Here is a 15,213-nt window from a genome sequence, read left to right as displayed (position 1 = left end):
AATAATAATAATAATATAATAATAATAATAATAATGATAATAATAATAATAATAATAATAATAATATAATAATAATAATAATAATAATAATAATTCTTTCTACTATAGGCACAAGGCCTAATATTTTGGGGGAGAAGCCAGTCAATTAGTTCAACTCCACTGCATAACTTGTAATTATTTCCTTTACCCCAAAAAGATGAAAAGCAAAGATGACTTCGGTGGAATTTGAACTAAGAACATTAAGATGGATGAAGTGCCACTAAGTATTTTGTGCAGCATGCTAATGATACTGCGAGCTCACTGCTGCTGCAGCAACAATAACAGCAGTAACAATGATGTCTTAGTGCCTGATTTTCATTGTGACTATCAGAAGGCAGAACTGGTGCATATGCATTTAATAAGGGGGTATAGTGATTTTCTGCAACAGAAATATGAAGTCCCTTGGAGTGCTCACTAACATCAACAGGTATCTTAGTTAATTTAGACAGCAGACTGTTTCTCATAGCAAAACTGAGCTACAATGTACGATGCCCAGCCTCAGGATAATCCTTCCATAAGAGAAGTCACTTAATTGTGCACCCCCCCCACTCAACTTATCCTCACTCTTCTGTCCCCCTCTCACACTAACCCACAACACTATGTTTTCTCTTCCCTCTTTCCCTATCCTTTCTATTCTCCCTTGCAACACTGCTTCCTATTACTTTCATTACTATCAGCTTTTTACAACAATAAATCTGTTCTTTCTATCACACATTTAACTTCTCTCAATACTTTGCCTAAAATTCCCACTCACACACACCCAGCTCTACTCCTCTGCTTCTTTCAGTCATGCAAACTCTTTGGTCTTGTTAATTATGAGGTGACTCCATGAGCGCTGGTGCCACAGAAAAGGTACCCAGTACACTTTGTGAAGTGGTTGGGAAACAAAGAAGGGACAAGTTGTCTAGATTGAACATTAGTCTTGTTGAGAGTAAGACACCACTATAGTGCTGGATCCATGACAAATGCACCCACTACACACTGTAAAAGTTAGTGTTAGGAAGGGCATCCAACTGAAGAAACCATACCAAAACTGAGGTGGAGCAAGACAGGGCCCTATGACCTGCCAAATCCTGTTCAACACTCCAACCCATGCCAGCATGCAAAGTAGATGTAAAATAATGATGATGAGGGATCTAGATCAGGTCAGTATAACAGTAACGACTCTGTGTGTTAATTCTCTAATTAATAATGATTTCTAATAGATATAAAAGTCTTGAATTTCAAAGAAAAGAATAGGTGATTAAATTAACTTATTATAAAGCTGGTATTTCTTTGACAACCCAAGCTGACTCCAGAATTTAAACTCAGAACATAACTGAACTAAACACCACAATGAATTTTGTAAAATCAAATTTAAAACAAAACCATTTTTAAAGGAGTGAAAAGTTAGGATCAGGGTTAGAGGATATTGCATTCATTTGACCCCAGTAAGATACTGATTTCATTGTGAAGAAAGCTGAAGTTGATTCTGATAAGATATGAACACCTCATTACCTAGTACTGCATATAATCTAATCTGGAAACTTACTTTTGGTTTCAACCATCTCTTTGAATATTAATAAAATTAATTACAAAGTAAATAAATAATTGGCTGATTTACTTATTAAGGATATCTACTTATAGTAATAATTATTTTTACTTAAGCAAAGAAAGGAAAACTTGTGATGACAAAGGATATCTCTTACTCTACCAGTCTTGAAAGCACTGCAGAAGATCCCTTCCACATACAGAGAGTAGACTTCATAATGGAGACACAACCTTCATTAAGTCTTAAACAATAACAAGTGTTTATCCTCATTGCTACAACCACCGCCTGCAGTTTTATTAACTCGGATAAGATTTAAACTTAATATGTTGCCAAGGTGAACACTATCCCCGATCAAATGGATGCCTTTAGCAGATTCCATTTTGTTACAAACATTCAAACCAGGATACTACCTGATATGCTGCTTCTTATTGCATGAACTCTTGAATTATACTCTCATCCCTCCTTTCCCTCACCAGCCACAAAAAAAAAAAAACCTGCAAAAGATCATTGGCATTGACTTTCTTCTTAACTAATCCATTAAAGAAACAAAAATGCAACTAAATACTGTTATATATTTAGAGCAGTACTTTGACCAATGTAAACTGTTAAAAGATTTGTACTGAGAATGTCAGTTAATATATCTAAGTTTATCACTCTACAACAGAGACAGACTTTAAGTTAAAACTAGTGAAAATAGAAGATTAAGGAAAAAGAAAACTTACCTTCATAGCGGAGAGGTTAGCAACAGTTTTCTTCTGTATTCTGTCAGCTTTCAGTTCAAATGGTGGTACTGTGTGTTTCTCCAGACCACCTTTCTCTATTTTGCTGTGACTTAATTTACGAACTGGATCTATCAACCATTTCCTACAAATTTAAACACAACATTGTCAATAGACAGCTACAGAAGAATTTAGGAACACAAATTGGTTAAACAAAAAACATACAGCAAAGAATTTTCGGCAAAAAAAAATTTCTCACCAACATGAATTCTTGCAATAGAAACATTTATCAGATGGTTCTTACTTCAATAGGACACTCATTTTTATGATGATGATGATGATGATGATGGCAGACATTTACAGGTAAACATAAGGATATTATACATATATACACATGTGCATATGTGTGTATGTGAGTGTGCATGTGTGTGTGTACTTAAAAATGGTTATTATTATTATTATTGGTTACAGATCAATGTAGTTAACATTCTTGATGAACAGTTGCAAGTTGACAGCTACAAGAAAAATACTTGCAGAGAGCCAATGTTTGAGAGGGAAAGGATTTGGCAAAGGAAGCACAAGATCAAAAATTATGAGAGAAGTAGAGATAACTGAGTCAAGGGTATGTTTCTATCCCTGTCTACAATGGAATGACTAAAACTAGTAAAAGAAAGGAGACAGAGAAACATATATAAGAAAAATCATATTAAAAGATGACTTGAACACCTCACCTCAGCCTAGACATGAATAGAACTTTGCTCTTAATTACTAACACCGACTAAAGAAAACAGGAAAAGCACTGATGATGAGATCAGATTTGTAGAATATAGAGATGACGAAGGATTGAGTAGGAATATGCTGTACTGGTAAGTCATACAAGTCATTGTGGAGAAAACTGACATTACATAATGATGATGATGGCAACTACCTGAAATAAAGAAGTTGTAGAGGAAACACTAAGGAAATATTTTCTGAGATTTGGACCACAATAGTTAGTAACAAAGTATTTGCAAAGTCTTATTGATTCAAGTGTTACACAGATACTGGGTTCTTTTGAAATCATCTTGGATATGTCAACACGCCAGAGACAAACCTTGCTTAAACAAATACACGAGATGTTAGCTATATGAAATGCACATGCAAGCACGCACACATGTGTATGTACACACACACATTCCTTCTGCATTGTCCAGTATCATGTGTTGGTTTAAATGATGACAATAACCAAAGCCAACTGCTGAAACCAGTCAACACAAAAGGATTATTCATTAGCCTCTATGATATAATGAAAGCATTGAAGATTAAAATGAAATTATGATTTCTTACATTGGTTACAATAGTCAACTGATCCTACTCCTTGTCTATTACTGTTACTAATTATATTTACTTTGGAAAGACAAAAGGCAATATCAACCATGGCAGGATTGGAACACAGAACATTTTGTTTTTAATGGTTTAGTGACATCAGAGACTGGAATGGAGAAAGATATCTTCAGACAAGATACCTGGCCTGAATGCTTGTAAGACAGTATAGACTTCTAAAGGCACTCAAGAGCCTTGTGATAAAGTATATTACCCCAAAACAGTAAATGTCCCATTGACAAGATTCTTCTCTCTCAGGACAAATATATTTTGCTATAAATGTTATAGAATAAAACCAAACCCTAAACTACATAGTTACAAAATTAACTTTTTAACTACACAATCTTAAGACATAATTACAAGGAATTTCATCTAGCTTTCTACACATTTTATTGCTGAGACAAAGAGAAAGAGAGAGACCAATGGAAAGTTGAATGAAATAATGAATTATGACACAACTCAGTAGAAACATGAAAGAAGAAGTAAACCAACTAGATTGAAAGAACTCAACCATTCTGCCAGGTAAAATACAGCTTTAGTAATTGACCACTACTACAACTTCCAAAACCCACTCCCCACTGATTATTACAATCACTATATGTTTACCACTGGTTCCTAACTACAACTACATCTAGTTCTAAACCAGGCATGATAACCTCTTTTGAAAAGTGGGCCACATAAGTCATGGTTCATTATCAGGAAGGTTGCAACTGCTAGAAGACTTGAAGGTAACTTTCCGTTTGGTATACTGTTCAGGAGGCCCTGCAGGGCACTGTACCCATGACTGTTCTAGATACATGCCATTGCTCACCACCAACATTACAACTACCAACAGACACTTCCTACAGCTCATCACCACCCCTGCAGCTACTAACAAATACTCTCCCACTGCCATCACCACAATTACACCTACTTCAAGACACAACTATCTATCACCACCAGTACATCCACTACTAGACCCTCCCAAAGACCTACCACCTTAACTCCTCTATACTAAACTTTTTGGGCAACTCTTCCACTCCTTTTTCACTACCAAATACAAATCTCCAACACTACCAAACACACTATCTCACCTAAAATGATTGGAAAGAGCTACGAACTGCATGTTCTACTCCTAAATCCAAGTACTAAAAAGATAGTTCAACTAAGGGTCACAACAATCACAGAGCAACTTTGTTTTCTTTACTTCAGTACATACAATATGTTCAATATGCAACACTGAAAAAAGATTAATATCCAGAATTAGAGGAAACTGGGATGTTCTGTGTCCACAACATTTAGTCAATGTTGCTGGTGATGAATAATGCTTTTTTTTGACCCATATGAAGTTCTCTCTTCACATCAAGTCTAAATAGAATGTATTTAGTCGCACCCTATCGACACATCAGCAGTGTTTCCTAGTTACTCTTTCTTTCTAAAAGTACAAACTTTTACTAGCCATCTCACCTACTTCTCTCTCTGAATACATTCACATACACAATGTATGTATATATGTATGTATACATACACACACACTTTAATAAAGGGAGTTGTTTATTAATTAGAATTATGTAACTTACCCTAAAAGAAGGCAATTATCAAAGCTTACAAAATTCTTATAAATTCCAATTCTAATAAATTTTTTATTGAGATGAAGTTTTCAAAATTCTTTCATCATTTAAGATTTCAACTACATGCTAATCTGAAAACTAATTTTTATTCATTGCAGCATACACATCTCTCTCTCTCTCCCTACTCAATTGTTTTCATCAAAAATAAGTGATTACAAAAAGTGTGTGAGCATACACACACATATATATGCAGAAATCTACACAACATATTCTTAAAAGCAAACATGACATATTCCAGTTGAACACTGCCCATAGGGTGGTGTTTCTGCTAGTACGATGATAAAAATATTGTTTCTTCAAGCAGTGTTATCAGATTAATGAGAGTCCTCCCCATCAAAACATGGTGAAATTTTTTGGCACCTTTCCCACTCTGTATTAATGAAGACAAAATAAATTTTGCATCTGTATAATTCCTCTATCTTCACCATAGCGATTGGTGTGTTTAAAAATTTGGAAAGAAACCATCTTTATTTATTAAATGTGGTAATTTGTAGGCCCCCTTCCCAATCCTCACACTCCCACCTCATTCTGCTGCTTCATAAGGCTTCCCTCATTTGCTTGTAGCACATCTGTATCACAGATTCACAACTAAGCTGTTTACAGGGAGGGATTCAAGCAGCATTTAACAGAAACCCAAGGTGTCAATTTCGTCCTTCCTTTTCCTGCACCATTATCTAAGGTCTTGCAAAAGTCATGGACAATGTTGTTCTGCCTTTGGTTAAACCATAAATATATGTACAAATTAAGTAAATAAATGAAACAATATTTTTTCTGGTGTATTAGAATTTCAGCTCAGTTAATTAGTGAAATTTACTTTAATTACAGTACAGATAATTAACACGATAACATATCTGTTGCCTCAATTTACCCCAAACCAATGAAATAGGAATTATTGCATGTTTCATTCAGATAATTTCCCAAGTCAAAATATATTTTAATATATGTAGATACACATATGCAGAGGTGATTTTGTTTGTGTGTGGGCATGTGTACGTGCATGCATGCACACGAGTGAGAGAATTATATTTTTCATCTTGCATATTGTGTATGAGAGAAGGGGGGGGGGGGGGAGAGAGAGTGTGTGTGTGTGTGTGTTTTGTGTGTGTGTGTGAGAGAGAGAGAGAGAGGGTGTGTGTGTGTATGTGTGTTTTGTGTGTGTGAGAGAGAGGGTGTGTGTGTGTGTTTTGTGTGTGTGAGAGAGAGGGTGTGTGTGTGTTTTGTGTGTGTGTGTGTGTGTGAGAGAGAGAGAGAGAGAGAGAGAGAGAGAGGTATTTCCTGCATGCCTAAGATATATAAACAAAAATATATAAACAAAAAATCGGATTTTAATATAAATCATTTATTGACAGTACATACATGTTATATGTACTCTAATTAATTATGTAATTCTTAGCTTTAAAATTCTTTACTCTGTCTTTTGTACCAGTAGCCACCCTTGATTATATATATATAAAGAGAGAGAGAGAGAGGGAGAAAGATGAAAGTGAGTATTTTCATTGAACACATAACTGCAGAGTTGGAAAAAAGAACTCAATACTAGCTTATAATATTATAAAGTATATGATATAAAGAGTTACCGAATTTTGAGCTAATTATCTGAATTTTACTGCAAACAAACAAGGTCAGTGAAATTCCTGGAATGTTAAAGTGAAATTATTACACTGCCTTAGTCCCCCATCTGTGTCATAGCCTATTTCTTCACCCCGGATCTGCCAAACCCACCATTTGCTCAACATCCTGTTTAAACATATACCATTGCAAAGTTTTACCTGACAAAAATGTCTTCAATTTCTGTTCAAATATGAAAACTATGGATAGAATTACACAAAACTCCCAGCAAACTAAATACTGTAGCTACATACATAATGGACGACTTCAACACAATAAGATAATAAGTGAGGCTGTCAATTGGGAGAGCAAGACATAGTTCACCATTAACTTTTGAAACTTTGCTATAAACTGTCCTGATGTAATTTCTGGAACAGATGTTTGTTGTTTCACCTCATTCAGAACATTACATTGCTTTGACTGAAGATTCTAAGAATACTAAATCTTTAATCTTTTACTTGTTTTAGTCATTGGGCTGTGGTCATGCTGGGGCACTGCCTCGAACGGTTTAGTTGAACAATTGTACCCCAATGCTTACTTTTTAAACCTGGTACTTATTATATTGGATTTCTTTTGTCAGACAACTAAGTTACAGGGATGTAAACAAACCAGCAATGGTTGTCAGTTGATGTTGTGCATGTGTGGTTTGAAAAACCACAAAAACATACATGTATGACAGAGTTCTACAGTTTTCATCTACCAAATTCACTCACAAGGCATTGACAGGCCTGGGGCAATAACCGAAGACACCAAGCAGTGTGACTGAACTTGAAACCACATGCCTGCACATTATAAAACCCATTCTAGATAATTTGAGCTTGCCAGGAATTGAATCTAGAATTTCCTCAATCGTAAGCATGAGTGTTATCCATTGCACCACAAGTCTGTGTTAACATCATCATAATCCTTATTGGTTTAATATCCATTTTTCCATTCTAGCAAGGGTCAGATGGAATTTTACTGAGGCAGATTTTCTATGGCCTGTCACCAACCCTCACCTGTTTCCAGGTAAGATAATATCTCCCCATAACCAAACACATTTTTGTGGAAGATTGAAAACAAAGTATACTGCTTACATGATAGTGACATTCATTTACAACTATCACACAAAGTCAGGGAGACAGTAATACACATGTGTAAATGTACATATATGTTCAAACTATGGGCTCCTTTTTCAGTTTCCCTACAGCAAATCCATTCACAAGTGAGTTCGTCATTGTCATCGTTTAACATTTGCTTTCCATGCTGGCATGGGTTGGACGGGTTGACTGAGGGCTGGCAAGCCAGAAGGCTGCACTATGCTCCAATCCAATCTGGCTAAGTTTCTACAGCTGGATGCCCTTATACATGTCACCAGCTTCACCTCAATTAGTCTCAACTACCCTTATATGATGTTAGCTAGTCTAAGAAGACATTGCCCCTTTTCCTTCATATTATTAAAATATCATCATAACCACACACTTGTAGTCCCACCATAACAATACTACTCTGCACTACCACTATAATTATACTACTTGTATACCACTACATCTGTACCATCACTGTAACTGTACAACTGGAGTACCACTAGAGCTATATGGCGACAACACTATCACTGCAACTGTTCTGCTGCACAACTGTAGATACTGCATACAACTCTAATTATGTTGTCACAACAGTTGAATCCTCAAACACCTTGCTACAAACCATACATTAGTGTATTCTTAGTGTATCTAGTTAGACCCCCAGCCAACACCATGGCAATGTATAATCCTTTGCCATCGTCTATACAGTTATTCAAATTACTAGTAATAACAGGCAGAACATCTTAACTCAGCATTTTTCAATCAGGGTTCCCTGGATCCCTAGGGTTCCGCAAGAAAGAGTGAGATAAGATAATGTTAATTTCATGATAGTAATAATACTATACAAGCACAACATATTATTGGTTATTGTAATATAGACATCATCCCATCTAACCTATTATGTTATCAATATATATATATATATATATATGACATTTACCATGTGAACTACGATGAAAAAGTATGAGAAAGATATGGTATATAATATTTTTTTTGCAAGGGTTCTTTGAGACATGTAATTTATTTTAAAGGTTACACAAGGGTAAAAAGGTTGAGAAACACTGCCTTAACTTCTTAGGATAGGAAATAAATAATAATGTAATCCCAGATTTACTACGTATGGTGGTGGGGAAGAGAACCAGGTTGTTAATACCTGAAAAGCTTTTCACCAAAATTTTGTGGCAGGAGAAATGCTCTAGGTCTAAACAGCAGTAATACAGTCTGCATCAACACTAGATGCACAGAAACCAATCCAAAGACCATGAACACAACAAAACAAATATACTAAAAGCAGACCATCTGGACATGTGAGGTACGAGTTTGATACTGTAGCAATTACATGTCTTACCACTTCCTGACTAACCAATTATCTTTCCTTTTCTCTAGAATCACTTCCTTTTGATATCCATCCTTTGCTCTTAACATCATTCCTCTCTGCTCATATTTTCCATTGATCACCCTTTTTGTACTACCAGTTATTTTTTCCTCTACCTAAGACCACTTCCTATCAATACCCATATCTCATTCTTAATACTATCTTACATCAACCATCCACTACATTCACTTCTGAGTGCCTCTGAGCACTCCAACCCCTATCACGACAAGTCCTCACACTCACCCACATGCTTTCAACCTTTATCCACCCACAATTCCTGAGCATCCAACTCATCTTGTACCTTGAGGATATACTCTGATACCATGTCACCAGCTTCACCTCAATTAGTCTCAACTGCCCTTATATGATGTTGGGTAGTATAGGAAGACACCGTCCCTTTTCTTTTTAAACTCCTAGTATAAAGCTAGCTCACTCTCAGCTGAGGGGGTGGGGGTGCTTTAATCTTCTGAGTTACATATTACATGGCTACCTCATTAGTGCTAGTGCCATGGAAAAGGCATCCAATACACTGTAAAGTGGTTGGCATTGGGAAGAGCATCCAGCTGTAGAAACCATGCCAAAGTAGACATTGAAGCATGATATAATTCTCTGTCTCATCAGGTCCTGTCAAACCATCCTTACTCATGTCAACATGAAGGGTGGACAAACAATGATTACAAACACACACAACTGTACATATATTTTATTCAATTAATGCCTTCAAATACACTTTGCCACAAGTAATTAGCTGATAAACTGAATGTTACATTTATTACCAATGAATTTTCCACGAGTACCAGGTAGTTTAAGTATACAACTAGAGTTTAAAATAGCTACTGAAGCTCTTGTAGTCATGATGAGAATAATGTTGAGGTTGTTGATGTTAGTAAAAAAAAGAAGGAAATATACAAGATTTCAGTAATTATGCGAGTGGAATACTACTTATTTATGGGAATAAGATCACTCAGAGAGTATAACTTATGTACCTTATACATATGTCTGCATCAACTTTCATGTAACCAGGGGATGTAAAGCTGTACTCCATATGTAACTATGGTTTCAGGATTCAAATATAAATTGGGTTTTCAATAAGGGATTTTCACAATTCCAGCTTTCAACTATATTTCTATATATTTGTTGGGGAAAGTCAAATACAATCCTACTTAGTTTAGAAATAATTCTCATTTATTTTCTTAAGTCTGATACTGATTGAAGTATGTCTACAATTGAACCTAATGTTATAATGACAACATACACCTCTTTTCATTACCAACTGTTCTACTAGCTAGAGATGTTAGCCCTCACCCTTACATAATTTTGACCTCTGGCAAAACTCACCTACAACTCCCACAATCCCCACCACCTACTGCAGGCCCTTCTAGTTCCCTAAATATCTCCCCTCACACTCTTACATAAAATCTCCTCAATCCCCTCTGCACTACTTATACCTCCCTACTGTTCTCTGTGGGTAGGCCACCCCTCTCTCTCTCACCTCCCTCTGCTTCTCTGCCCTACTGGGGTGATCAAGTATCTCCTCTGTAGTAAGATAGATATCTCTGCCCCTCTATCATACTGCAACCTCTTGCCTGGTGTATGGCCACTTTTCTCAGTTCCTCTCCCTGTATCAGCTGAGATGTCCTTGTCTTGCAAGTTACTTGGCAACTGAATGGATGCTGGTGGCACATAAAAAGCATCCAGCACACCTGTGTAGAAGAAGTAGCAGTATATGTATCTTTCATTCAGCTATATATAATTTGAAACAGGAAATAAAAAACATATGCTAAAAACAAGTTGAGTTCCTCGCGATGAAGGGCATGAAAGAAGAAAAATTATCTAACAAGTTAAAGGTAGTTTCACTTCTGATGGGTCAAATGGATTAGGACAACAAGCAGCTGCATGTTGTTGTTGGATAACACACACACATAGTGGTAGTGAGATGCTGGGATAGCCCATACACAAATATGTGTGCACCAGGATACACACAGTATTATAAGTTGGTATTAAAGTAATATACATAGACTGATACTGATGTAGGGTTGCATAAGAAAACAAATACTATAAACTATGTTGCGGTTGTGTAACATACAAACACACACTCTCAATACTACGCAGTTTGTGGGTGGTGTTATAGTAAGTATAATAACAATGAACAATGGATAAAACAGACTTGGTGGTGTTGCTGAAAAAGATGCTTTATCAATTAAGTTGATAGCTAAAACAATACTCTTGATCTTTTTCCTTGAAGGTTGAATGGAGACCAAATTTTTATACATACATTCAGTCAAACAAGGGAGGCTCTACATGATCACTTGGCCTAGTAGAAATAATGGTGAAATTTTCTTCAGATAACACTCAACTACTTTAAACAAAGAACACCAGTAGTTTGGTGTATATTGTATCTGAGAAAATAGTCTGGTTAGGATTGGCATGACTGAAATCGCAGGTCACTCAATCAGTATTGACTATGAGTTAAATGCATATCTTAAGCATGAGAAGCAGAATTGAGTGATAGTGAGAAAACAAACAAAGCAAAAAAAATCTTAAATTGTTTTTATTTTTATCATCTTTACATTAATCTAAGTTTTGCAATACAACAAAGCTACCTTAACTCTCGAGTATTTATCTGCAATAACCTTCATGCAGTCTGTACCTAGCTTTAATATACCTCTTATACAATCAGTAAAGCAACCATGAAAAGTCTTTGTTACTGGTTCCTCTATTTGTATATACTTGAATAAATCGAGGTACTGAGTGTGGCCTTAAAAACACAAAATCCTAAACATATACTTTTAACATAGTTAAGATATGACTAATATACATCCACACATTATTTCTTTAATTCATCTAAATATATAATTACCTATAACTATACATTTACTTCAAATAAATTGTGCTAAAATTACCCATCTTTGCAAAGTTGTTACAGAATCTAACCTAGTTATTTAATAATATTTAATAAACTTTTTCTTAACCTACTTTTTTTAATGCCATCTATTTTATTATTTATTTGTATTTATTTCAATATATTTATATATATACACCTTATATCTATGGTATGTATGTAAGTATGCAATCTTTGTTATGTTAGGCATTAGAAACAATTTACCTAACTTTCCTAAGTAAGTACTATATTATTCATATATCCTCAAAGAGGTCATTACTTTGTAAGCAGATGAACAAGTTTCAGTTATGAGAATACCAATATCTCTAATGTACAATTATAAGTTTATACAATCAACAAAACATTTAATATTAGATATAATAAAGCTTTCTTTTATAGCAATAATAAAAAGAAAATGAGAAATAATACATAATTCAGTGAAAACATTCTGAGAAAGAATTCCAAATAGAATCTAGAGAGTTTATTCATTTGTGATTCCTGAAATCCACTTTTGAGTTTACAAAAGCCCCCCCGAGATGTATTAAATTTCTTTTAGTCACTATTGCTTTAAGAAAACTATACGATTCTAAAAGTATTTTAGTTTTCCTCTTCACAACATAAATATTTATGTATCCTACAAATATTACCATGGTGAATTACTTAGATGAATTGAAAATAAATGCATGTAGCAAGTGACAGTTTCACTATTATCTTTTATGAAGGTTTTGTGCAAGGAAAATATACAATATGCTTTAAAAAAAACTGGTGTTGGTAGTGATGGTAAAAAAGAATGTCTAATAAATAAAATGTTAAAATAACATCATTAAATTAACACCACCATAACAGGAATCTAAGAGTAGATATTTAGGTTAGATAAAAAAAATTTGGTGGTTAAGGAAGTTTGAAATACTGAACAAAACAAAGAGCAAAATAAGTAAAAATTTATGGACAATAGAAACTGCATCTAATGATATGTATACAATATGCAGTTTATAAATTATGATAATTTTTAAATGACAAATGACAAATGTGAAATTTATTAGACTATTATTGATATCTATGTATTTGTCAGCTTAAACAAACTATTAGTACATTATACAAGTAATGGTTGGGTTGGATGATGTAGAAAATGATGCAAAAAGTAGTGGAGCAAGCACTTCAAAATCTAGGATCCTACAACATTAAGTCTGTCAATTTTAATTTTGCAGAAGCTTGGAAGCAATTGAAGACTTTGATTTTGGAGAATGGTTGGGAAAAGTTGTCGAATAATATTGCACCTGATTTGAATTTTGAAGGATTTGAGGTAAATAATTTTCAGCACACTTTTGTAAATGCTGGAAAATAGGAAACAACTGAACATGTTCAAGAATAGTTTGAAGTAGATGAAGGTGATCCTGACTATCAGGTGCTCACTGATTAAGAAATTATGGATGAGATTTTACATAGAAGGCAGGAGAAAAGGAAGATATTGACAAAGAGGAAGTTCCACCAGGATAACTGATCTAATGTACATTGCCATTCACTATATATCTTCTGAGCTCAAGGATGTCTTTTACACTGAATATTTTCAAAAGTTCATGATGATGATGATGAAACACCAGCATGACAAACAACTGATATTAGATGCTTTCTTGAAACTAACTTTTCTGACTCCCATTCTTATTTCATCCACCAATATCAAAACTTGTCTCTACAAGCAAAGAGAGCTTCCATTTGTGCACAAGAGTCTGAATGTTGTGGATTCCCTTTTACCTCCACCTTTAGATACTGACAAAAAGACTTCTGTACTACCACTAACAATACAAAATAAGTACATATCCATCAATTTCTTACAATCTCTGCCTCAACCAATCATTACTTGTGTTTGTCTTATGAGTTAACATTATCCTTCTATATTGTGAGACTCCACTCCTCCTTCCTTACTTTGATTATAACCAACTTCCCTCACACTCTTACCACCAACCATTGCACAACCATCCTTTACTTGTTCTCTCTTCTCACATTACCCCTACTATTCTTGCCTCATTACATTCTACCATTACTATCTCATTACTACTCTGCTATTCATGGAAGGTTGGGAGACAGAATTTCCAGGTATTGTGATAGAGGAATGACAAAGCTACCTATTTTTCCAGCAGGAGAGAGAAAGCTTGTGTGGTGTATCAGATACCAAAAGATCTGTTACGATCTGCAATTAATCAGGCATCAGGATGAGAAGACGGTATCAAATATTGGTAAGAGAGTGACAACATGTGGTGAGAGATGAGAGTATGCGTGTGAAATGCAAAATAAATTCTCTTACTACTTTTAGTGCTGTCTCTCTCTCTTTTCTCTCTTCTACAATTTAACCCCAATCAGCTTGATTCCCATTTCACATTTTCACTTCTTTTGACCTTTCATTTTAGTCTTTCAAGAATTGCCATCTCTTGTACCCACGTTATTAGTCAGATTGTCCCATATAAACATAGACAATATACAGTAGGTAAGATAGTTGAACTCACTAATGCTGGTGCCACAATAAAATGCAATCCAGTGCACTCTATAAAATGGTTGACAAATTAAGTGAAAGCAATATAGATTCAAGACAATCCTTAGACTTGCCTTGCTGAGGACAAAATAATCTGTCTAGAACAAATGCCATGATAAAGTACACTCACTAAAATGGTTGGTGTTAGGAAGGGCATCCAGCCATGGAAACCATGGCAAACTGCAAAACATTTGAGCAAGATGTGGTCCTCCGGTCTGTTCAGAACAGTAACTCAGGATAAATAGTGATTAGAACCATAGCAACTGATGCCAGCATGAAATGGTGAGGATGGTAAGCTATATATGCATATGTGAATGCATGTATGTGCATGTTCATGCGTACACACACACACATTAACCATCCTTTTAACATGCTAGCATGGATCAAATGAGAATTATTGAGGCAACTTCTCTACAACCAGATACCTTTTGTATCATTAGTCATCACTTATTTCCCAGTAAAGCATCTCCATCTTTTGAACAACAGACAGATCGATG

General features: G+C 35.1%; 1 protein-coding gene across 11 annotated transcripts in view; it reads right to left on the bottom strand.

The window, feature by feature from the left end:
• LOC115231823 (kalirin) overlaps positions 1-15,213 on the bottom strand; it is a 567,567-nt gene that overhangs the window by 151,533 nt on the left and 400,821 nt on the right. For all 11 annotated transcript variants that reach the window (XR_004997260.1, XM_029801773.2, XM_029801756.2 and 8 more), the window contains one exon: positions 2,293-2,434. Coding sequence is in view for 10 of the 11 variants with exons in the window: in XM_029801773.2 (XP_029657633.1) it covers positions 2,293-2,434 (142 nt within the window). In the remaining variant the exon portion in view is untranslated. The remainder of the gene's footprint in view (positions 1-2,292; positions 2,435-15,213) is intronic.

The sequence above is a fragment of the Octopus sinensis genome, linkage group LG2, assembly GCF_006345805.1.
Source record: "Octopus sinensis linkage group LG2, ASM634580v1, whole genome shotgun sequence".
In the NCBI taxonomy this organism is placed as follows: domain Eukaryota; kingdom Metazoa; phylum Mollusca; class Cephalopoda; order Octopoda; family Octopodidae; genus Octopus; species Octopus sinensis.
This window is presented reverse-complemented; position numbering and strand designations above follow the sequence as displayed.